The sequence below is a fragment of the Aptenodytes patagonicus genome, chromosome 2 (genome assembly GCF_965638725.1).
Source record: "Aptenodytes patagonicus chromosome 2, bAptPat1.pri.cur, whole genome shotgun sequence".
Taxonomy (NCBI): domain Eukaryota; kingdom Metazoa; phylum Chordata; class Aves; order Sphenisciformes; family Spheniscidae; genus Aptenodytes; species Aptenodytes patagonicus.
In genome coordinates, this window is record NC_134950.1 from 146696504 (window position 1) to 146721931 (window position 25428).

Here is a 25428-nt window from a genome sequence, read left to right on the forward strand (position 1 = left end):
GAAAACTATGTATGGGAGTCTGAAACAAAGATACCGTAAGGGAAAAAAAACAGACAGAAAATTGACTGTTTTTCAAAATTATTTCCATATGCCTACTTAATAATCAAATAACAATTAGGCAGGACACGGTGCAGACAACTTAATGGACTCATCATCAAATCCAAGATTTCAGAAGTGGCAAAAAGTATGTTCCTGCATTAAGATAAATTAAACCAGCATGCTTCAATCTACTAAAATTCTCTTTACATAAATAAATTACACCCAGCAACATTACTCTTAAAGCTGACCCACTTGAGTTTTCAGTACTGGAAGCTCTGTTCTGTGGAAAGATAAACACACATTTTAACTTTTTCATTTCCAAGATTGCTTTTTTTTTCCAGATAGTAATACCTTCACTAGTAAAATTAACAAGCAAAACCCACCAAACGAAAAGTGTAAAGACAGAGGAAAGAGAGAATAGAGTGTGAATGAAAGGCCAAGTCTGAGAAAAACAGATGATTAGCAGAGATATTACGGCTCTCAGGCTTCGGTTATGCTGTATCCCTACTTTCATTTTGTTTATACGTCACATCCCTTCTCTCTCTTTTATTGAAAAAGTGTGGAGGAGGGGAAGCGCATACTGAAAGTGATAAATGCCTTCGTTCACATACCTGAGAACCCAAGATACAATGTTACCTCTTTCTACAGCTGTTTTCCCAATTACTTGTGGCTACACTGAAATACAAAGACTAGCAACCTTTCTATTGATAAGCCAAATCCAGTATTTCTGTGAAAGTAAGAAATACTGACATACAGGAAAGCAGAGAAGGCTGCAATTAATATACTGAAACAAGGATATTTACCATCCAATTAATTGCTCCAAGGAGCACAGCAAAGAAAGGTTAAATAATCTGAAAAGCCGGGGGATTATTTGGAGATTTTTGCATTTTCTATTAAGCTGTAAGGCTGCTGTCCACAATAGTGTCATTAAATTAACAGTCTTGTCTTTAACTCTGTAAGCAAAATTATACAGTATTAGATGTCCAGCTTGACGTTACAGCCTACACTGTAAAGTTAAGGCTTAGCATATGGTAAGTCTGGTTAAGATAAATGTGACCACAGTTGTTACCTTTTGATGCCCCCAACTGTGGCTTAGGAACGACAAGCTAACACAGTGTGTAAGATTGCACGGATTTCACTCAACCGTCTCTTCAAATGTAACACAACTGTTCAGCAATGCAGCACCCGTTCCGTATTCTCAAAATATTTTGGTTCCCCAAGTACTTTATTACTTTGATATTGTAAGAAAGGTTGTCCCTCCTCCCCCTTTTGTTAGAATATGTGACAGCCCTTCATATACTGTAGCAGGTGCTGAAGAAAAATGCTTTTCTATTAAGTCAGGAATGTCACTACTTGGGTCGTGAGACAGCAGGCAGACCTTCATCATTTTTGCAAAAGTTATCTCCCGGGAAAACCATCAGCATGTTTTATTTCCACACTATCAACTCACTCTTATCACAGACCATCATTCTTCAAAGACAGCCATTTGAATAATACTTCAGACTTGACAATAGCTGACAGATGAAGAAACGTATGAAATTAAACACAGTGCCTACTAATAAAGTACTAAATATGAGTTAAGAAAAAAGGAAAAAAGGAGAACTGGACCATTATTCCATTAACACTAATTACAACACAGATTCAGGAACTGGGAAACATTTTTATATACATTCCTGAGAAACTGTATATAGAGAAACTGTTTTCAGAGATAAAAACAATGAAAGAATGGAAGTGAACACTGTACCAAAATCAGTGGTAAGTGATAGTAGTTACAAAAGCCTAAGTAGAGGCAGGTTCTTTGGCACTGGAAGGAATGGCAATTCACCTCATCACCCACAGGCAACATTTAATTCCCACCACATCTATGTGCTGTCAAGATTTTATTCTTCTGTCAGAAAAACAGCAAAAGCAAAAATGCATCCTTTCCCTTCTCCCAAACTCATACTTAATCACTTCTTTTAAACCAAATTAATTTAAAATTGTATGAAACGACAGAGCCAAACAGAATCAAATTAAAGATCTTAAAGTGTTTATTTTAGGAACCTTGATAAAAATAACATGAACATCTTCAATACTGTACATTTGTTTAATGGATAATATACAGCAAGGGAGGTTAAAGTGTACAGAATAAATGGGAACTCGCATTAGACTGGGGGGGGGGGGCAGGGGCAGAAGAGGAGCTCTTTGCTTGTTGCGTCATACTGGTAAGCTTAGTAAAAAAAGCTCAATGAAACACCTCCATGAAAAGAAAGATGAAATAAATCACATTATGGAAATATCAAAAGAACAATAAAAGGATAAAAAAAAATACTGCTTTCTTACCGCACTGGGTCTCACTGGGATGGAGGTAACTTCCTTCATAGCAGCCCCTATGGTGCTTTGCTTTGGATTTGCGGCTACAACAGTGCTGATAACACACCAGTGCTTTGGCTTTTGCTGAGCATTGCTTGCACAGCATCAAGGTGTCATTTTCCCCCCACTCTAGCAAGTAGGCCAGGGGTGGGCAAGAAGCTGGGAGGGGACACAGTTGGGACAGCTGGCCGGAATTGACCAAAGGGATATTCCGGGCCACACATCACCATGCTCAGCAACAAAAACTGGTGGCGATTGCCTTCGTGTGACTTGTTCCCCCTACCTTCCTTTTCTTCACTTATTAAACTGTCTTTATCTCAACCCAAGAGTTTTCTCGCTTTTGCTGTTCCCATTCTCTCCCTCATCCCACTGCAAGGAGGGAGGAAGCAAGCAGCTGGGTGGTGCTTAGCTGCAGACCAGGGTCAGCCCTGGTAAACTGCAGAATCTTTTTTTTGGGGGGTGGGGTGGGGTGGTGGTGGTTTGTTAGTTATACATTAAGCTTACAGAACAAAGTGTTCACAGGCTGATGTTTCTTCTTAAATTTAGGCACACATAACTGTTTATTTCAAGAATGACTTTCTTCAATTTTGCTAACTGAAGTAATTTCTTTTTAACATCAGTAATACATCAAAAAGTACATATTAACATTTCCAAAACTGAGTTTGAATTATTCAAAGACAAACATGCTTCCCTCTCTCAACCCTTAGAGATTACACTCTTGAAGATCTTTTTCCAGAGGGGGAAAAAAACTCCACCCAATTCTCACATAATGGTGGTACATAAGAATGGGCCTGGTGTATTTTCTTATCAATACCAACATCAGCTATTTCTGCTGTGTGAAGCTGTGCTTCCATGTTGACTTTTATTTTTCTAAGAAAAAAGATATAGTAGGGAAAAATCTTTATTTAGGAACATGGGAACAACTGTTTAAGTGGCAGTTAAGACCGAATTCAAACACATGATTGTGACTATTAGCCATCTACATCAAGTAATAAAATACAGTTTTAAGCAGAGGAAAGAGTATTTCACACTTAAATGTCACCATAAAAAAAGTCAGCAAACATTTCAACAACCAAAAGCATTTATAAAAAATTAGCTCTATATAGATAGAAGATAGAAACACGTATTTCATGAAGTCTTTATCCACTCCTAGTTTTACAACCAGGAAAAGAAACCTTTGGGGAAAAAAGAGAGCCCAAAGGGCAAATGAAAACAAACTATCTTCCTGTATTCTGGAGTTACAGCTCTAGTGGAAGGTGCTCAGCTTTATTCATTCTCAAATCTGCTGTATGGATTATCAGAATCCTGGAGAAGACCTGTAAAACAAAATAGGACTGCATTTATTTTCTTACCAGTATTACATAAAAACCTTGAGTTACTGACCCCACTGTAATAGGTACTCCATATAACAAAACCAAGAGGCAGTTCTTGTCTTGTAATAGTTGCTCTATTACCCAAACACTCAAGTATAATAATAAATTGAAAGTGTTCTTAAGCACTCTTATTTCTCAGACTATAATAATGAATAGGTATTTCATGATTTAGCAGGGAGAGAACATTTCTCTATAAAAAAAACATTTCTCATTTGTGAGGTATACCCTAAAAAATGCATTTGTGAGAGAGTCAGTCTACAAAAACCTAAGCATAGAGATGGCTCAGGAAGAACAGATTCAGACTGGCCAGTTTATAAATTCAAGTTATTATAAGATCATCATCCTTTTAAAATGTAAGATGCTGCTACTTTGACTTAGTTCTACTTTGATTATACACAACCATCTGTCACGTTCAGCCACTCACAGCATTTCTGCAACAGGACAATAATCTCTAAGAACAAATGAAGATCACTCCTACATGCACTAAAACCTCCAGGGACCAGAACAAGAGCATCACTTAATCCAGGTTGCAGTATGTTTCCATCATGAGGATTCTTAATGACTTTAGAAGAATGCTGTCACAGAAAGCATTGCAAAGCCATCCAATTATGCTGAGTGTCTGGATATGCATACCATCTTCTGTAAGGGTTAGCTGAGCAATCGCTGTTCCATACAGCAATTATTTCAAAGAGACTTTAAACCACACACCAGATTTGGGCTAGGCAGAACTGCATACTGAAAATAAAGGAGTCCCATAGGAGTCCAGAGGCTGACCTTTTGTTGTGAAAGAACAGGAAGACTACCGCTATCTTTTCTACCAAGATTTTTATACCGATGTCTGGCAAGCCTGGACTCTTCTCTAGCTCATTTGTTTAGGGCATGGAGACAGAACATAGTTAAGCCAAACAACCCCAATTCACAAATGTTCAGATTCACAATAGCGGAAGAGAAAGATTACACTAGTCACTGCCAAACCTTGTAAGAACTCCCCTCAGACCTTTTCATACCGTACCTCTTTTCCACATGCACCTGCCCACAGATATTGAACATCCACTGTTCTATCTGAAAGTCAAAAGCTAATGGCACTGAAGGCAGACTATGCTTTTGTCTACCTTGTTGCACTTCTTTTGAACTGCCAGGTTATTTTAAGATGTCAATCAAGAAGCACAACTGCTTAGTGCTGATTATTGTATCAGTAACTGCAACTACCTACCTGATAGGGAACAGCAAATATTAAGGAGTAAGTATGAAAAATCCTATAATTACTCAAATTGACAAGATTACAAGCAGTCAATTTGTAAAGACTTAAAAATCAAAACCAGCCCTCATACATAATGGCCCTTACTTGTCAAAGAAGGGGTAAGTCAGTCACATTTACAAAGCTTCAGCTGGGTAACATGAAATACAGTCTATTTACCTGGTATAGTACCTTGCATCAAAGGTACTACTCCCTTCTGTAATTGCTTTAAAAAAAGAAATCTTTTAAGCATTTGTGCAATAAGAATATGGTTAGATGACAGCATTGTCAAGAATTATCTACAATATTTTGAGCTCTTGAAACTTTTGTTTTTAAACTTTTAGAAAGCAGTTACTTCTCAAATTTTAATCTTACCTTTCATGCGTTTAAACAGAGTTGTAATGTCTGTTAAGTCTACTCTAGCTGACAAGTTAACACACAATAAAAAAGCTCTTATCCTTGGCCTACCATTCAACCTTCGGTGCCTTCAGGTTACCTGCATTAGTATAACCCTAACCCAAATACAGAGAAGAAACATTTACTTTATTTCCAGACCACCACACCACCCCCTCCTTCCTCCAGACATGTTAATACTTCGTCAGCTAGGATCTATGGATCCTAATATATTTAGTTACCTGAAAGACAAACGAGTAGTCCAATTTTCAAAAGTTTTACAGTACTTCTGTATTTCACCCCTTCCAAATACAAAACACAACTACACAACATTTACAGAAAGTTAGCAACAGTACTAGAAATTAACATATTTTTATTACAATTGGCATTGCATAAACTCCCTGCACTCATTAAGTTCCACTTAGAAATCAAGGCACCAAACTTCAAAAAAATTTTCTACAGAGTGGCAAGAGATGGTACCAGATTCCCTGACAAAATTAACTGAGATTGCATACTTCTTTCTATATAGGCTGGCAAGTGCTTATTATGTCTTTCTCATATTTCGTTTAAGATACATACTTGACACTTTGTAAGTCTGAAAGTAGCACAGTAAAACACTAGACACTGTTCTCTTACAGCTTAAACAGCTGAAATCCAATGGAAACGATGTTCTACACCCAGTAGTGCCAATTTCAAGTTAATCAGAGGACAGTGTAAGACTCCTGATAAACTTTCCCTATACCATTCTGAGGAGCAAATATACTTTTATCTGCCCCTGCCCCAAAACACTCGGCCAAAAGCCACTTTAGATAACTACTCCTCATATTTCAAGTGAATGTGTCATTTTTACTTCTTATTGCAAATGCCATTCCCAGCAGTACTTGCTTTAATTTTACTGAATTATGTTTAGGAATGAACAGATATAATTACCACAAATCACACATTAGTATGTTTAACTTAAAATTCTCTGATCTATTTTATTGTACAATACTGGAACTAAACAGGCCTTAAGAACTATGGGTCAATCTCGTGTGAGTATTATTGGTCATGACTTCAGAAATTCACCTCCTGGGAAAGAAGGTACTCCAAGAAAAATGGCAAGCCCTCCTTCCAAATGAGGGTAACCACAGAGGTTACAACATCCGATAGACCTTGCTCTCAAATCTGCATCCAGTGTTTAAATTTCTTTTATCCTCAGCATTCTAAGTATGTCATAAAATTACATTAAGTGAGAGGAGGGAGACAGCAGCTCATCACTTGTGCCAATTCTTACTGAAGAAGTTGTATCAGGCTCCAATAAGTGGACAAAAGCAATCTAGAGAGATACAAAAAAACGGAGCATGACAAAAAGCTCCTGTCAGCTGCCACAGCTGCTCTTAGCCGTGACACTCAAAGAGGAGCTGCAAGCCTATGCTAATTGGATAGCATGTCTGGTTCAGCTAAAGCTCATGTGCTGCCTTGAACCAGAAATGAGTTGTCTCTCTCAACTGTTTCCCATTTGACATGAGAGCAACTACCCAACTTGTTATTTACACTTACAGGTTCAGAGAAGCTAGATGTTTGTAGGTTCAGGAGTCTTGTTTGCAATAAAGTCCATTACGTGTTACTGCTGAACTTAATATTGACACACAGGACACTTGCAAGAACTTTAACATCTTGCTTCTATTTACCTTCATTTTGAGGTTAATAATTGACCTCCTTAGCAGTATTTAAGAAACACTCAAAAATTTGAGAGGTATAGTAGTCAAGTATCTTCCATTAGCTTGTATGAAGTAATGAGGCCTCCTAATACGTATGACAAAGCAATTGTAAGAAATTAATACTTCTTTCCAGCACATTCATTTATATTCTATACTATGCTAACTATGCAGCTTCTCATTGAGATCTGACCCTCATCACATATCAGCACTGCCCAAAAATAGAATTAACAAGTGAAATACTTGCAAGAGACTGTATACACTGCAAAAAAATGAACTAGTTTGTGATATGCTGTGTATCTTCACCCCTTATTGCACTTTTCCTCTTTGTTTTTAACCCCCAAATTAACTCTATTCTTAACATACAAACTAAATAGCTTTAAGTGTACAGCAATACAACATTTCCCTGCTTTGCATTCAGAACACTAAAGAAGGTCAAGATAAAGCACCTATCGTGAACAGAAGGAACATTTACTGTGACAAACTACTGAATATAAAAAAAATCAACGTCTCACATAAAATAAAGGAGATAGGATTACATTAAATTGGCTGATCAAAACCTTTGCAGAACTGAAACAAGTGGTGTGGAAGCCCAAAATCATGAAAGGCAATAATTTTGTAAAAGTGAAGAAATAGAATCCTTCCACTAATACCAGGCAAAATCCTGAAATAAATAAATAAAGCAGCTTCTCACTAATGCTATACTGAACATACAATAGCAGCAAATGCAGCAGCAATTAAATTGTAGTTCCTTTGTATACTACACAAGCTGCAAAGTACTCTGAATTCTACTTCAAAATTTTGTAACAGTCAACATATAATTTGTGTAATCATATTGCATTCATATATGTGTGCAAATGAAAAATACTATCAAATCATGCAACAAAGAAACAATTCGAAGTGTGTATTCCTGGTTGCTAAAGCTCTCTATTGCTTCCAATGCTCCCAAAGGACTGTGGCTAGAGTGACACCTGCAATGCATTATAAATGTGTAATTACCATTTAAATGGGGTAAGGAAAGCTGGTGGATGAAATGGGAAAAGGCATTCCCTTAAAGCCAACCAAATACTGAAATTTCAGGCATGATCATCTTAATCTACAGAGTCAGGTTAACAAAGTCATTGTCATTCTGCCACTCATCCATGCCTACTTAACCGAGAATCCTCTCTGCAGTGCGTAAGAGTGTAAAATAATCTAGTGTCTCCATAATTATTTGCAGCAATTTTTATTAGATTACGTTTAATATGCTAACATATGTATTTACTAGACAGTGAAAAATGAAGACAGAAGATCCAATGCTACAGCAAGACTTACTCTATGTTTCACTGAATTATTGTGACAACCATTTGTCTGTATGTTATCAGAATATAAACTATAGACATCAGCAATACTATTTAGGGATTTCAGAATTTATATGTATTTTATCTTTCATTTTTCCTAGTTACATGTATCCTTTCAGTATGTGCCAACTATTCATGTAAGAGTTAGGTTTTTCTTTAGGACAAAAATGAATTTTGAGAATTCAGGCCTCAAATCAATATATCTGATAATATAAATTAGTATTTGAATACACAATAAAGCAAACCTGTCAATAAACAAACTTTATATAGAAGTTTGCTATTGAAATTTAAGTTTTATAGTTGAATTACAATCTTTTGCAGGTAAACTGCATTGCAAAACATAACTGCATGAAGAAATGAATATGCCTGACTCCTCATAAGAAAGTACACCTTCCATTAACACAATGAATGTATGAACTTGTTTCTAATTAAGTCATTGATAGATTAACATGCTTCAAGTGGAGGCAAAAATGACACTAGCTCTCATACGATGGTGTGCATAGTATAGCTACACGCAAGATTTTTTGAATTTGGTGTATGTATTCCAGAGGCACAGAATTAAACAGTTATGTTCCTCAGGAAACTCGGTACTCCAACAAGATCCCACAAAGCATTCCATGAAGATCTGAACATTAAACACTGAAGAGAGTTGTCTTCACTAAAATGTAGGACCATTCAGAGACAAGTGAACTAGTTTCACAAGCAGAATATAACTGAACGCAGCCTTTTGAAAGATCACTTAACCCCAATGCACTGCTTTGATACACTAGCTGCTATACTGAATTCAGGACCTTGTTCACTCCTCTTCACTGCACTGCCTCAAGGAGATGCAAAGTTATACGTGTATCTGTACAGAGTGCTGCATGTTATTTTGGAGACATAGCCAGTGTCTTAAGTTCTTCACCAGATCTATCCCAGTGCTTCAAAATTGTTGAGATTGACTCTAAGGTCTCTGCTAAGGAGAAACAAACACAAAAAGTGTGTGTTATTTTATGTTGTTGTTTGGATTTTGTTTGGTTTTTTAAATCTAGACTATTGTTGTCAATCACTCAAACCTCTTGAAACTGAACTGTGGTTGGGATACAGGGTCAATTATCCTATAAAATACCACAAGACTGACGTTCATGACTGATGTGTAACAAAAATTACTTCTAGTTTCTACAACATTCTTCCTCCTGCAGCTCAAGCTTCACAGTGAATTTTTCCTCCATTCCAGCAAAGGAGCATACTTTTGCATATGTTCCCCAGGCAGAGAATTCCCTGTAGAGATTGCCTGTATCACTTCTGCATCAGCCAAAGGGCAGGCTGCAGATTCATGAAGGCATTCCCAGACTCTGCCAATCAGTTTAACAAGAGGATGAAAATTAACAGTTTTGAGTGACTGTTCAGACCCCTAGAATCACCTTCTCTGACATTAGTGCAATTTGCATAATAAAAAGTGCAGCATAGTTTTCGCATATCTGTCTCTGAATACACAGTACTATTAACCCTATGAACAAATCAAATGAAAAGTGCAAGCACTGACAAGCCTAGATAATAAGAGCCTCCTATACAACACAGCAGGTCCTACAGTCTTGCGATATGCTTCTCCTACTGGACCACAGCTCCACTTAAAAACAGAGAAAAAACAATTTTAATCCCTATGTTAGGCTGCATCCTCCATCCTTCTTTAAGCTTGATTTAAAAAGCTTGCTATCTGTTAGTCGGTCAGTCTATCCTCCTTCAATAACCATGAGTCTACTAGCCAGTTTCAACTACATTGGTTTATCAAGTTCAAGAACAAACCAACTCCCCCTCCCAAATCAGTACTCTTACTTAGGAAGAGACAGAAAGAACTACTTATTTTTATCAATATATTTAAACGTCCACCCCAAGCAAACACCCCATCCAGCACATTGTCTCTTGCCCAGTGGGAGAGAACAGGAGCATAATAGTGCAGGAGTGCAGGAAGAGAACAGGAGCATAATAGTGATGAGATCAGGTGTTCAGGTGACATAAAACACGCATCAGTAGGAAACTGGGCTTGATTACTTCTGCTGCTCATAAAGCAGCTTGTTTCTGCTGTGAATTTTAATAATTAGGAAGACGGAGTCAATTTAGATACTGAATATCAAAACAAGATTACCACATACCATACTTCTTACGTATTTCATCATGCTTCAGTTTTCTTTCATGTTTCCTGCAACAAATAAAGGCATCAGAAGAACATTCAGACTGTTTTGAGCTGTAAGCAAAATATAATAATTACATCTGAAAGAGACAACAGCATTTTTTAAATGAGTACGCAATTACAAATTTCAAAAACAAAAATCACATCAGTTATGTATCTTATCTTTCTATATACACTTTATGTACCTGTAAGATTCCCTATAACTTCTCACTAATCAATAATGTCAAAATAAGATATTTGCAAGCATAAGGAAAAATATTGTTTATTTTATGTAAAAGTAATGTGTCCACATATATGTACACATACACACACTGAGGTATTCCTTTATACATAAGCAGCAAGGTGCAATATTGGAAGATTCCCTCATGCTTTCCAGCAGGGAGCATAATGGTAAAGTTTAGCTGTGAATACAGTGTGTGCTTCACAATCCTAATTCAATATAATAGTTCTAAAAAGATAAAAGGTGTGTTACTGTTTTGTTTAGGCAGTACAGTAAGTAAGTATAAGTGAAAACTACTAGTTTCTTAAATCCAGCATGGCATCCATGCAGAGAATAAATTAAAATAGTGCTATATAAAAATTGGATGCCTCTCGTTATGTTTTCTAATCGTAAGACAGTTTAAGGCTGTATCTAATATTGCCAAACTTTAATTATTCACATAAACCAAGTGTCTGACAAGTCAGTTTCTTCTTCCTCCCCTTTGCAAAGATGAAGGGGGAAAAATAAAGGAAGTTTAAATGGAAATCATTCCATCGTTCCTCAGATAATTTTCCTATATTTCAAAGGGAACATCTATTTTGCTTAGTTTAAAAACAAACCAAAAAAGTTTCTACACAACTGTTTCACTAGGATGATCCAGGATCTATATATTTTGAGGAAAGGACATAGAATTTGGTAAAACCATGTTCCTCTAACAAAAAATACACTGTTTGTTGCCCCTATCAAAATTCAACCCAGTTAGACAAGTTGTGACTTTTGCCCGATTCTAATTTGCACATTTTCAGCAGAAAGCTGTTAAGCACTGACATCTTAATTCACCAAAGATCCCATCTGCCCTATGCATATTCCACCTCCAAACAATTCCTACTGCTAATCAGATCCTGGGTGTCCTCAGAAGCAATTATTCTGCTTCCTAAGGAGCTGAAGGGCTGAACTGACCTTTCTCTGCAACTGCACTTCTGGAAAGCATGCAGATAAAGCATGATGAGAAAACCAAACAAGAAAGACTGACTCAAAACCTTCCACTACTATTTCCCTGAGATACCTATCTCCCTTATATCCCTTTCCACTACTCAGGAATAGGAATATAACATAGGAACAGCATAGGAAACAAAGCAACCTGGCAAAACTGCAGGAGGAAGAAGAACTGGGGAATCGGGGTGATGAAATGAAATTCATGTAGAGGAGGAAAGTCAGGACTGAGAGGTTGAAGAGAACAGGAAGAAGGAGTCAAGTTTACCTACTGAGGGTAACCTGACCACAGGATTCCTGCTTTCTGTGTTGCATAAGAGGAAGACATTATGACGCAAGGGATCTCAGGAAGAGAACAGAGAAATTCTGCTTAAAGCAGCCTTCTCCTGTATAAAGCCAGTCCTTATTTCTGTATAGTTTCCATGGGATATTATGTGACCTCAGACTAGTTTTTTTTACTGGTAGTACTAATGGCATGTTCTTCATTGTTTTGCATAGCCTGTCTGAAATAATGGAGACTCACTGCTGCAGTTTCAACTGAAATCTCAGTACTTCAGCAGTCAGTCTGAATCTGCCCTGAACACAGAAAGCACTAAGTATCTATGTAAGAAGGGTAAGGGGCGGGGGAAATCAGGCTGTGTAGTCTAAACCTCAGAAACACTTTAGGATACTTCCCTAGGCTATTCAAAACAAAGTACCAAACATCTAAAATTCTTACATTGTTTAAGTTTGAAGGGTAAAACCATTAATATTTGTGAAACATTTGAACTTTGACAGGCAGCCACAACTGTATCATATCAGCCATGACTAAATCCTTGTACAGTAAATAAAGCTTAGGTATACATCAACTCAGAAGAATCAGATGCAATTCTGAACAGGCAGTCACTGACTCAGCCACCCACAGGTGGCTTACCGCACCGTTCACATCTTACATTATGATCAACTCAGTGACTTTACAGTGAGTTGGTTCTGTTTCTTAATACTACTGCTATTATGCCATCTTCTGTATGCTAAATGCTTGGCTCTTCATGCAAGTTGTCCCCACTGCTGTAAGCCAAGTAAGTATTTTTCCTAATACTAACAATTCACATCATAATTTTCCATACTTGGTTCTTCACAAATGAACTGCAATCCTTTCTTTCCCTGTCCCCCCTCCTTGTTCTCCCTTACCAGTACACTACCAAATTATACTTGGCAGTTTATCTCATTCAAGATCTCATTGCTTTTCATTGGTTTATCAACTTCTAACATAAATCATGGTTTATAAATTATATAATCTAACATATAATGTACCATGTATTTGCAGCAGTAAATTAAGTGAGTGTACAGAAAGACTCACTACTTGATGCTATGTTTAAAAGTGATTTTTCATATTAGAGATGACATGACATAAAGGACTAAGCTATGCAGTAAGATACCCGTTTTCCTTCAGTATTAGTCAAAAACTGAACTCCATGTTTCCTTCCCCTCGCTGTAAGTGCAAACTCTACATATCACCAGTGATTTTTCAACCTTCTCAGTGAAGTGACAGCTAGTTTCTTCCTTTTGAAGACAAGCAGAGGGCCAATGTCATTACCCTTACCCTTCATTCTAACAGCCATCTAGGTATTCCGAAAAGACACTTCCTAAGTATCTGCAATAAACCAGATTTTAACACAAATTTCTAACTTACAAAGCAGACTTTTACTGTGTACCTGAAAAGCCAGAAAATACTAGGTGCTGCAATTATCTTGAAGCTTACAAAAGTCACATACTATGCAACTTGGGCCTCCTTAATTTGTTTTTACTATTCACTAATGGAACCATGAAATGAAGCTCAGGCTAGTCCTGTTCTCCTTCCATTGCCAACTGATCTGAATAGCTGTATATGAAGTAGCTGTATCCCAAAAAAAAAGAATGGGGGGGGGAAGACAGACAGACACAAGGTCAGTGCTGTGCCTATTTTTCTCCCACACTATTTATCCAAATATCTATCCAGCTATTTTCAGAAACTATGTGAAAACTTTGCAGGTTGTAGAAAGGAAAGACCACACAGTACAATACAGTGTTTTCCTCTGCATTTTGTTGGTCAAAAATAGCTTGTTGAGACTATTAATCTGTTCTACAGTCTGCTACTAGCAATTCATTCTCCTAAGGACTTACAGGAAGCAAGTAGTGGGTAGGGTGAGGTGTTGTGGTTGCTGGAAGTGGCCTACTCCTTGTGTTTTCCCATGACCCAACCAATCTCTCCCCAGCCACACAATAGGCACACAAGTTCAGAACATGGGAAATACCCCAGGGCTGCTGCTAAGCTCTCTCCCACAATTAGAACAGAGTCTCTGTTTCACAGACACACTCCTGAGACAAGCTAGGAAAGAGGGCTGCTGCTCTAAGGCTGCAGCAATCATTCTGGTGGAACAGTCTGCTCCCAGAAATCCTTGTTCCTAGGCTTACTTCAGGAATGGAGTTGGTCTTAGCTCCATGTTGCTAATTGCCTGGTGCAACAGCACTTGCTCTGTGGGTGCACAGAAAACCCTACACTCCAGAAGTATCAGACTTCCTACAGATTAACTGTATCAAGAATTTAAAGTCAATACACAAATCACAGTGGAAAGGTTACGGTACACAATCATCCCCTATGCACCTCATCATGAGCCTTTGCTTTATAATGAACGTAAGTGTTGATTTAAGTGAACAATGTAGCATAATATTAAGGATGTACATTTCACCACAAGACACATGGTTTTGACACACAACAAAATGTTGATATTCCGCACAGGATCCCTTCTCTTTAGAAGGGAACAAAAGCATTACAGGAGAAATATCACCTTCACACTAGCACTCTGCCTATTATGCCACGACTAGTTAGAAGTGGATTAACAGGTGGAAGATTTCCCTTTTTTCTGATCCATTGCAGTCTTCAGCATCATTTATCTGAGAAGCTGTGTGGTACGACTATGAATGAGCACACTTCCTAAACTGGCCACCTATCTCTTACCCTTCTATGCACATTCAGGTATGACACTTTCAGCTCACAAATTAAGATGTTTATGAAAACAAGTTTGCATCCATTCTCTTCTCAGATCAAGTTTGACACTACCTTGCAATAGTGAAAGGGGAAGTATTGCTTGCTACTCTGTCCCCAAATAAATGCTTTCTTTGCTTTCCTCCCATCCCTCAATTCATGCTGTCCTTGTGCCCTGTGGATCCCAGCAATCTTATGGATACATGCTGAGACTGTTCACTGAACTCACCCAACAGAATAAAAAAAAACTCGAAAACCCCACAGAAACGTGAATAGCTTTCTGCAAAACAAATTTGGCATAGCATAGAGCTAAGGAATGTTGTGCCTTGGGCATGAAAGAAAAGTAAGAATGCTGATTCCATCAGCAGCTTGCAGTTACATCAGAAGTAGAATGCCTTTACACACAATCTAAAGGGTTAAATTAGTGGCACCATTACCCTTAAAAACACACATTTTCAAAACAGTAATTTTAGCTCAACTACACTAGGGGACATCTAATTCTCATCTTCCCTCTGCAGAAAGTTACTTTTAAGCTTATAATTTCCTAAACAAGTGCAGAATACACATTACTGCAACAGTAAGTCTGAAAAATAAAATTTGTGCAGAACAAAGACAATTTGGTAAGTTTAAAAGCTACTAAACTGTATTACGCAGCTAGTTGAAAAACAAAATAGAGATATTAAACTGCCAGTATGCAGTAGCTCTAAAAAAAAAAAATCTAAGTCACAAAAACCAAACTAACCATTCAAACTTTGCAGTAAGTCAACCTCTGAAAAATTCTCTCTTGTTAAACATCCCCATTGTATCCTATTCTAATTCTTTCTATGGCCAACAAATTTAGGAATTTTGTACAAGGCTAAAGGATCAATTTAACCCATTACAACAGAATCTATTTTGCTTCCTAGTATCACAGTCTCTGCTTCAGAGCCAGAGTCAGATTCAGGGCAAACAGTTGCTGTATTTGTTTATATAACCTGGCAGTTCAGAACTAAAAAACAGATTTACATGGAGTTAAGACGAGCAATTCTCCCATCTCCCACCAGTCAGATAGATGAGCAACAGTAGGTACATCTGTAAGAGAACCTTATTGCTCCCACTTTTGCACTCAGTCAGAAACGTAACATGTTTGAGCAAACCAAGCACATTTGCCTACCTACCTTGTCTTATGCACATTTGTAATAGAGAAACTTAATGTCTTCATGCAAAAGCTCGCCAAGGGGTCTCATCTGGAAGTATGCCTTGCTCCCTGAGTCCCTGCTCATATTTAACAATGAGTCTGAGTTCCAGAGAAAACAGCAGGCATCAGCAAGGCAGTGAAAGTGCCCACCAGTTACTTGGCAGCCAAGTATTTAGAGAACATAACCAGGAAGTGGCAAACCTAGGATGAATTTCCTTGACAGTCTGTGGGGATTCAAACCCACACCTGACAGCTCCAAGCCTAGCATTAGTTTGGTTAGGACTCTCCTGTCCTAAGCTAATCCACTGTGAATCTCCAAAATAAAGACCATGAAAGGAAGTATGATTCAAAATGTACACTGGGCTTGTACTGGCTATCACAGTCCTACCTATAAAAACTGTTCATCTAAAGAATTACATAAAAACCATGAAGAGTCACTGGAGAACTAAACTATGAAAACCTACATCTGAAGGAACGCTGTTCTCACTGAGAAGCACTGTATCACTGCTGACTCTTGCACTTCTTTCTACACTGTGCTACAGCTTTAACAGAAAGGATGGAAATACGGGATTAAGTCTAAAGTGCGATCTGAGCCAAAGTTTTCCATTTCCTGAGCAAAATTTCTAATAGGTATCTCACTATCAACTTTTCTACCTTTCCCAGCCAGATTTTAAAAGAAAAAGAACTAGTTACCAAATGAATCCAAAAAGTAGTTTTTGCCTCTGAATCCCTGCCTCACTTAGGTATTAACTCATGCCACAGACAGTCATCAGGCCAGGAGAGACTAGGCAAGACTTCAGACACACGCCTCCTGTTTGCTCTTGGCTGGCACAGAGCACTTGTACCTGCCACAGTGAGCATCAACCTATTCACTCCCTTTTCACTTATGGAACTAAAGGCTCCTAATCAGGTTCGCAAATCTCACAATAAGCCCCATTTTGTAAAAACCTGACGTTGTCATGCCTAACTCCATAATGGCTCTTTGTTTAGTACTCTGTGTATTCTTTAGAAGGGCAGAATATTCTATCACCAGGAAGTGTATAGCTATATATCAAGCTGTCAAGACTTACCTCTGAAGAGATTGTAATCTTCGTTCCTCTCTCTTTCTAGCTAGCCGTTCTTCTTCTTCATCTGATCTACTAGAAAAATAAGGAGGGAAGGAAAGCATAAGAGGAACAAAAAGCAATTTCAGTGCTAGGCAATCACTGTTTAGTCATTTGACGTATTTTCAAAAAGGATTTATAGTCCGACCTGAGTTAAATTTTACATGGCTGTGAAGAAGTAATTGCTGAGTAAGTATAATTGGCAAATTTGTAGAGTTACCCTTTCACATTTTATAACACCCAAATGCTTCACCCACTGTAGCAATGTGCGCTTCAGACTCTACAGGACAATTTAAAGTCTCTTAGGAAGAGGCTGCACACTGTTCCAGAAGCAGGAGTCCTACTCGCCATTTTCCCCATGTATCACACCCCATTTCAGAGTAAGCATACTGCGTGTGCATAGTTAAGTCCATTGTTGCCCCCTGGAAGATTGATGGTTCATAAGCCTTTGATGCCAGAACAATTTATCTTTCCAACAACCTTTACTATCCAATCTCAAGTTGCCTCCAGGAAAGCAGTCTGCATGAATTGTCTGGCAGCTGCCTTTCCTGTTCTGGAATGAGCAAGGATTTACCTGAGCGCATCAGCTGTGTGATTCTGGGAAATGCTGAGCCTACACAGTACATCTGAGCTGTGCATGTGCAGATACGCTCTACTGAATACATGCACTTAAGCTTTGTGACCTGCCTTGGAGAAAGCTCAGCTTCACTTCACCACTAGATACACCATATAAGAATTGTAGAACTCTAAAGCAAACACCAAACAATATTTATTTGCCTGTTATTTTTTTCTGACAGAATTAATGACAGTTCTTCAGGATTAGTGAATGGACACCTGCCATGCTTTTCCAGGTGCTAATAATTTTTCAAAACTGAATGCACTATCTGAAGATGTTTGATATGAATACTTACAATATTAACACACCTGCTAATACAGAAATGGATAGTTATAGCACCACACATCTGCAGCAACCAACATACAAGTTAAGCAAGAGTGACATCCAGTGGTTAATTATAGCATGTCAAATTTTTTAACAGATACAAAATTCACAGATACCAGAATTAGAAATCTGAACTCAATTTTTCTATCTGCTCAGTCCCTATGTGTCTTTGAACATCTTAGTCATTTAAATACAATCCGGTAATTCAGAATCCATGTAATGTTTCACATACAAGTTTTCTAGTTCCTCCTTTTACGTTTCCACATAAAGAGTTAGAAAAGTCTTGGGGGAGTTTAGCAGCCAGAAACACATGCAACAGGTCACGTTTATTGGAAAACTATGTCAGACCCTTTTGTAAAACTAATTGATTCCCCATATTAGCATGTCCAGGAAGACTAGAAGCTCCCATGCTTGGGCATCTTTCTGGAAAACTACTTTATTGGAGACCCCAGTGTCTTATAACTATGTAAGTCTCACTTCACACTACTGTTGCAAAATACAAACCCACCAAATCAATAAAATGCTGGTATAGGATTCAGAAAATATATTTCTTCCCTATAATTAAATGAAGCATTAAATATCTTTGGATTTCTAGACACTTTGAAGAAATTGAGTTTTTCTTCAAAATTCAGAAATTCTGAAATTATAAAAGTTAAAAAGTGGTTGTTAAATTGAAGAAGTTCAAGAGAGTCTCTTTAGTATAGTTTCATGAAAAGTTGTATCTCAAGTACATGGAACCAGACACAAAGTCCAAACATAGGATAAAAATAATGAACTGAAACAATGCACCACCAATAGGCCTAGAATTCCTGTGGTAGGGATGGACTCAGGTGAGCCACCTACATTACTGATGTGGGGATTAATGCACCTTTTCCTTGAACACAGAGAATAAGTGCTGGCTTCTTAAACATTGAAAACCCACAGCTTAAAAATTCCCAGAAGGAATACTGATGCTCCTGCAAAAACAAGGTTACACCTGAGATCTGAGACAATACATATAAGAAGTCAATAAAACAGATCTAATACTACATTTCTACAAATTTTCCTTCTTTCAATTCATTAAAAAGTTTCTTTTGTGGAAAAGGAGTCCCCAAACTGAGGAAGCAGACAGCAAAAGAATTCCTGCTGAGAATCAGTGGGTTTAAAGCCAGTAATATATCAGGCTCCAGTGTAATAATACATTCTGAATCCTCCTGAAATAAGCTGGACCCCACTCTGACAAGACCTTTAAATCCTCTGAGTATCAGAAGATTAAGCTTGACACCTTTGGAGTTCTGGCATAAGATGACTCTCAACTAACCCTCTATTTTTGGAATTGGATGTTACAGTACTGATTGACGACTTAGCTACTAAAATGAAGTCTGGCACAAATCTCTCTTCACAGGAATCAAGTTTATTTGTCAGCATGTCAGCCACAGGGGCCTACTCAGTTCTTCTGCAGAGGAAGTCGGCAGATCTTACATAAAATCTAAAACAGTTTGATACATCTTCAGGGCTTATCAGCACAGGGCTAAAGAGTTATCAATTTTTGCACTAGGACAGATTTGGTAGACCAATCTACCAGCAGAATAGGTACATGCATCTTCCTCAGGGAAAAGAAAAGGAAATGACATGTTATTTACAATTGTTTTCTCCTTTTTTGAAAGCCGCAGATGTACCATATTTCTCTGGCTTGAAGGTCAGCACCAACCACTCTGCAGCTGCATAAATTCTTTAAAAAAAACCACAACCCTCAAACAAGAACAATGAATTACAGGTACTTGAATATAGAAATTATTTCAGATCAAGAAATAAGGTCCACATTTTGTTCACGTGAGTAGTACTGAAGGACAAAAGGAACAGAGCTAGCTGAAGCTACACTGCCCAGAAACCTGAGCTCTAAAGCTTCAGTGACACAAGGAAGCATATTGTGCTGTCCCAATAAACAAGGCTTTCCAGGTATTTCATTAGGAAATAATTACTGATCACTTCCCATGGAATCACTGACTTACCTATTTTAGCTGCTCATCAACTATTTCCCTCCCTTTGAAGGATATTAGCCAATTAAAGAAGTAAGCCAGTAGGAAAAAAAAAAAAGAGAGTTTTACAAGTCCTCCAAGATCTAAAAAACACTTAATTTTTGCAGTATTACTTTACTTGAAAATAAGTCAGTCTCTCTTAGTATCTTAGAGCAAAAAAGTATCATCTTACATTTAGAATATTTTGTTGAATTGGCAAAGACAGCTCACTTAGATACTGACAGATCCTAGAGCAAACTCTGAAGCATGGATACCAAGTGCTGTAGGACACAGTTACTTGTTACCCACCTGGTCTCTTTTTGCTGTACCATGAACTTGCCTCAAAAGAAATAATTTGTTCTGTTATCACAAGAAGCAAGTATTTATTTGGCCATTGAAATATTTCATGTCCAATTTTAACAAGGAAGTGTAAAATGTAGACATGTAAAATAATAGCTTGCTTAAAGAACATATCTGATGCTACCGCTAATAACATCACTTCAGTGTCATTCCAGCATCATTTCTAGTGTCATACTGCCTGTCACTAAACAAAGTGACCAAAATTGCTTCCAAATGAAAAGATTCTTAGTATATTGGAGAGTAAAAGTTGTAGGTAGGTAAGGAAGACCAGTACCCAAAGTTAGTAAAGGAAACAAATATACATATTTACCTCCTGGAACGCCTTCTGCAGTAACAGCAGTAACAGCAACAGATTGCTATGGACACCAGAATGAGTCCAGCTACTACAGCTATGGCAATAATTAAAGCTTCAACGTTTACTGAAAAATATGAATATATTCAACTTGTTAGACTCCAGCATTAACATTTGTCTTTCTGATAACTCTTCCCCTCCTTCCCAAGCATTTTTTCACCTCTGTATGAAAAAAACAATTCTGCACAACTACCCCAGTTAAAATGCAGCATATCACATTAGAATTTTGCTACTATGCATAATCTACACTGAACAGACATTCAGTAATATTGCTCTTTACATATACCAAATTATTAAAAGTCATCCTGTAATACTTTATATGATATACATCTACTGGTGTGATACCACAGTTCTGTCCTCCCAATCACAACCTTAGCCAATGTATAGCATGAACAAAAATGTCATAGATGCGGCATCAGTGTACACACATTACATGCAGCAGTTAGAGAAAGAGTAAAATGAAGTAAGACAACAATGTCGGAGAATTTGAAGGAGCCAATACAAAACTCTGTAAAACTTCCTAAGTCATCATCTATGTCCAAGGAGAGTCATCTTCTACATCCAAAGAATGATTAACAAATGGGGTGGGGGTGTATTATTTTAACTGCATACACTATAACAACTGTAGCTGAATCAGAAACCTGATGTCCTGGAAAAGAGTGAGGCCCAAGAAGAAAGCAAACAGGGATGGTACAAGCAACACTACAGACACAATTTTGAGGAGTTATTTAAAGGACCTAACAAAGGACAAAATGAAATCAGGGAGGTTGTATCAGAGACAAAAACTAAACACCTCTCCCCACACATAGCCCACACTGTCTGTTTTAAAGCATGATGGGGGAGGGGGCAGGGAAGCTGTCTCTTCTCTCTCACATAAATCCCTCTGAACTCTGCCAGGTTCAGCAGCTTCATGCTGCTGCAGTAATACAAAGTAGCTGCACATGCACTTTTTACTGCTTCAGGGTACCAGTGATAAGACAGTCAAATTTAGCAAGTGAAGTTCAGAGGGTCTATCCTCTCTGATTACATGCACAAGCCAAAAAGTCTGTTACTTCTCTACAGATCTCACCAACTCACATCTGGCCAATATCCTTCACAGATCTTGCCAAAGATTAGATCCCAGCAAATATTTTTGCTTGTGTGTTATAATTTACTGGGTACAGTTTATAATACAGACTAATACATAGTTTCTAGTTACAATACAGAAGTAAATCCTGAACATGTAAATTTTGGAAGTAACACATTCCACCATACCACATTTCTCATTCTGTTACTCCCCTACAAGCTACAAGCAATTAAATATACTTCATTCAGTGAAGTAAAAACAAAAAATGGTTTTAATCTTAAATTTTTTTCAAAGTATACTATTTACTTTTTAAATGCCATTTAATTGAAGCAAAAAATATATTTTGAACCTCAAAGTCCAGAAAAAGATTGTCAGTTTTCAGTCTGCATTCCTATCTCCACTATCTATTTCATTTGCTTATTATTCATGAAAAACAATACAATTAAGCTATTTGGTATTATGTTGCTTCTGTACTGTTCTTTTTTCTTCACTACTGGTTAATAATCTGTCAACATGTCTTATTCCATAAAAATTGTAACTGGAAGCCAGTCATTTGCTTTTGACTTTGAGAGCTGCAATATTCAGCTTCATTTTCAGCAACACTGAGCCAACACTCATCTCTTCATTTTATCTGCGAAAAGGAAAAACACCACCACCATGCTCACAAGGTAATTAGTTTTCCTGCTATGTCCGAAGGGAACAGTCTCAATAAGACTATATATCCCCATGGCATGTTGCTGCATATAATTTGTAAAAAAATCTATTAAGGAAATACATATCTGGGGGGGGTGTTGTTTTGTTTTTTTCTTTTTCCATTTTTAACTTTTTTTTGAGAATGTGCTCCATTCTCTGTTTAAGCTGCATTCAATCTAGAAACACAAATGATGCCCAAGCTAGAAGCCATTTCTATAGCAGGAGTAAACTGCCAAGAACACCCTATTAGCATCAGTAGATACCAGTAATCACTGCTTTCCAAAAGGACACAGCACAAATGCATTTCTGTACTGGGTCTGGCTAGGACAGAGTTAACTTTCTTCACAGCAGCTGCTATGATGCCATGTTTTGGATTTCTGGCTAAAACAGAACTGATAACACCAATGTTTTGGCTGTTGCTGAACAGGCTTGAAGAGCATCAAGATTTTCTCTTACCCCCACCCCCGTGAGTATGGCTGGAGGTAGGCAAGAGATCAGAGAGGTCAGGAAGGGACACTGCCAGAACACCTGACCCAAACTGGCCAAAGGGATATTCCACACCATATAACACCATGATCAGCAATAAAACCTGGGGTAAAGGAAAAAGAAGTAGAGGGGGTATCTGGCTTCCAAGGTAACTACTGTCTGGGGACTGACTAGGCATCAGTCTGCCTGTGGGAGGTGGTGAGTGATTTCCTTTGCTTGTTTTTTTTCTTCTCTCTCCCCATTTTTCCTTCACCTATTAAACTGTCTTTATCTCAATCCATGAGTTTTCTTGCTTTTGTTCTTCCTGTTTTCTTCCCCCATCCCACTGGGGCCAGGGGGGGAGGGAGCGAGCAGCTGTGTGGGTACTTAGCTGTTGGCAGTAGTCAACCCACCACACTTCCAGAAAAAAGTTTGCTTAACAGTTCATTTACTATAATATCGAAAGCCCAATTTCCTGAAAAGCGTGCCTTATCAGTGAAATGATCTACCTTCTGTAGCTCTAAAAAACTCCAAAAGTCTAAGCATAAATGCTTTCTCTCACAAAACAAAGCACAGAGCCCTTCTGCTAAGAACAAAGAATTAGTAAAGTTCTCCTGTACTGTCCAATCTAGTCCCTCAGTTTGCAGGGATTATATGAAGTGGTAGCGTTCAGAAACCTGTACGCTCCATTAATAGCTATCTTCTACCTCTGCTACTCTAATTTAAAGACTACTCCATTGTCTCACTGCTCTTAAGTGTGGTAACTTTCTTCTAATTTACAGTTAACATGGTCACTGATAGTAGTTCATCCCCGCTTGTTTCTGTCCTTTAGCCTCCTGGTGCTCATGAGCAAACACATAGAAAGCAGCAAGCCTTTGCTTTGCTGGACTGAAGATGTACTCTTATTTCATATGACAAGCTTTCCAATGTCTTATTTGTTCTCTGTCCCAATCTATTCTGAATTTAGATCTGTATACACAGTATTGCAAAAATAGCTCCAAAAATTTCACCCCAATGGCAGCATATGCACTGCACCGTATTTTGTAATACAAAATGCAAAGCAAAGGAAACCTAAGAACAATGAAATGATGCAGCACTACAATCTACAGTGGCACTCTGCAGCTGCCTTTTTAACCTTAACTACATTGCCTTCAGCACCCACAGATCACACTGTTTTTTCAGTTGTTTAAGCAAAAACAGCATTCAAGAATTTTTGGGCGGCTCCATTCCTGTGGTATTGGTTCACTGCAGCCACTGGAATATACTATAAAAATTGTGGATCCAGGCATATCATCCAACATTTTAAGAAATTTTAAAAAAGGTAAGAATGGTCACCCTTTGTCAACAGGGAATGACCTTATTTCTGTGTACCTCAGAAGTACAGTTTAAGAAACAGGTGAATCCTGACTACATACATAAAATACTCAGAACATTCCAACATCACTGGTTCCCAGTCTAGACTTCAGCATCAACAGAACTTCACTACATAGTAAGTGTTTTAAAGCCAGTGTAACTATACTGGCTGTTCACAAAGAACCCTTAACAATGGCTGTTTTGTAAGTCCAGAAGGTTAGGGATCATGGTTCCAAATCATAACCACTACCTCCTCCCCCCACTCCTCCAAATAAATTATCAGGAAACAGCTCTAGTAAGTGGTAGTCTTACTTTAATCATCCTCAAATAATTCTCTACAGCAAAAGTAAAATTAGTACCTACTCCAGCAAACTCCCCATTGAGCATTTGAGAGTGAACATAATGAAGATGGTGGAAGAATGCTTCTTACAGGGTAATCAATACAAGTGTTGTTGGTGTAACACCAAAGGCACTGTGCAAAAGAAAAAAAAAAACAAGTTATTGATCTTCAAAAACAGTTTACAATTTAGTGCTCCTCTCTACAGACAGAATTCTTAAGTGCGTACAGTACTGTACGGATATATTGAAAGTGCTTTGTAGTATAAAACCTACAGAAGCCCTGGTACAATTCCTAAGGAAGCCTAAACTGAATTGTGAATAAGTAGATTTTGTACTTGCAGGTAATAAAGGTAATAAATATTTACACTAACCTGAAAATATTTGGGAACATATTGAGGTACTCTGTATACTTGAGGATAAAGTGGCTTTGAGTTTAGAATTACTGAAATGAGAAATACAAAACCAGAAAGCCAACTGTTCAGAATTTTAACACACCTGGTATCTCTGATGAATAAAAAACCACTTATAATCTTACTTCAGCCCTATATTTGACTATCAACAGAAAAAAAAAAATAAAGAACCCATACATTCTACAGGAGGTTTTGCTGTAAGGTAATAAAAGATACAGCCTTATCCAATCTGCGTTGCAAAGTACATTGGGTACCTTAATTGTGCACACTTAGGTATCTGGATATTTTTAAAATTTAAAATTAAAATTTAAGTGTTCTTAGATGTATTACAGTTACAAAAAAGTAATATAGTTACAATAGCACAACATTTCTGCTT

At 37.7% G+C, this 25428-nt stretch overlaps 1 protein-coding gene across 2 annotated transcripts in view; it reads right to left on the bottom strand.

Annotated features, from left to right (window-relative positions):
• Nucleotides 1-2046: 2046 nt before the first annotated feature.
• PTTG1IP2 (PTTG1IP family member 2) overlaps nucleotides 2047-25428 on the bottom strand; it is a 34038-nt gene continuing 10656 nt past the window's right edge. Inside the window, exons 3-7 of one of the 2 annotated variants that reach the window (XM_076331553.1) lie at nucleotides 24667-24775; nucleotides 20685-20793; nucleotides 17045-17110; nucleotides 10564-10610; nucleotides 2047-3707 (exon numbers count right to left, since the gene is read on the bottom strand). In XM_076331553.1, the coding sequence (XP_076187668.1) occupies nucleotides 3658-3707; nucleotides 10564-10610; nucleotides 17045-17110; nucleotides 20685-20793; nucleotides 24667-24775 (381 nt within the window). In that variant the 3' untranslated portion in view covers nucleotides 2047-3657. Of the gene's footprint in view, nucleotides 3708-10563; nucleotides 10611-17044; nucleotides 17114-20684; nucleotides 20794-24666; nucleotides 24776-25428 lie in introns of both variants that reach the window. The other variant, XM_076331552.1, reaches the window with a different exon arrangement.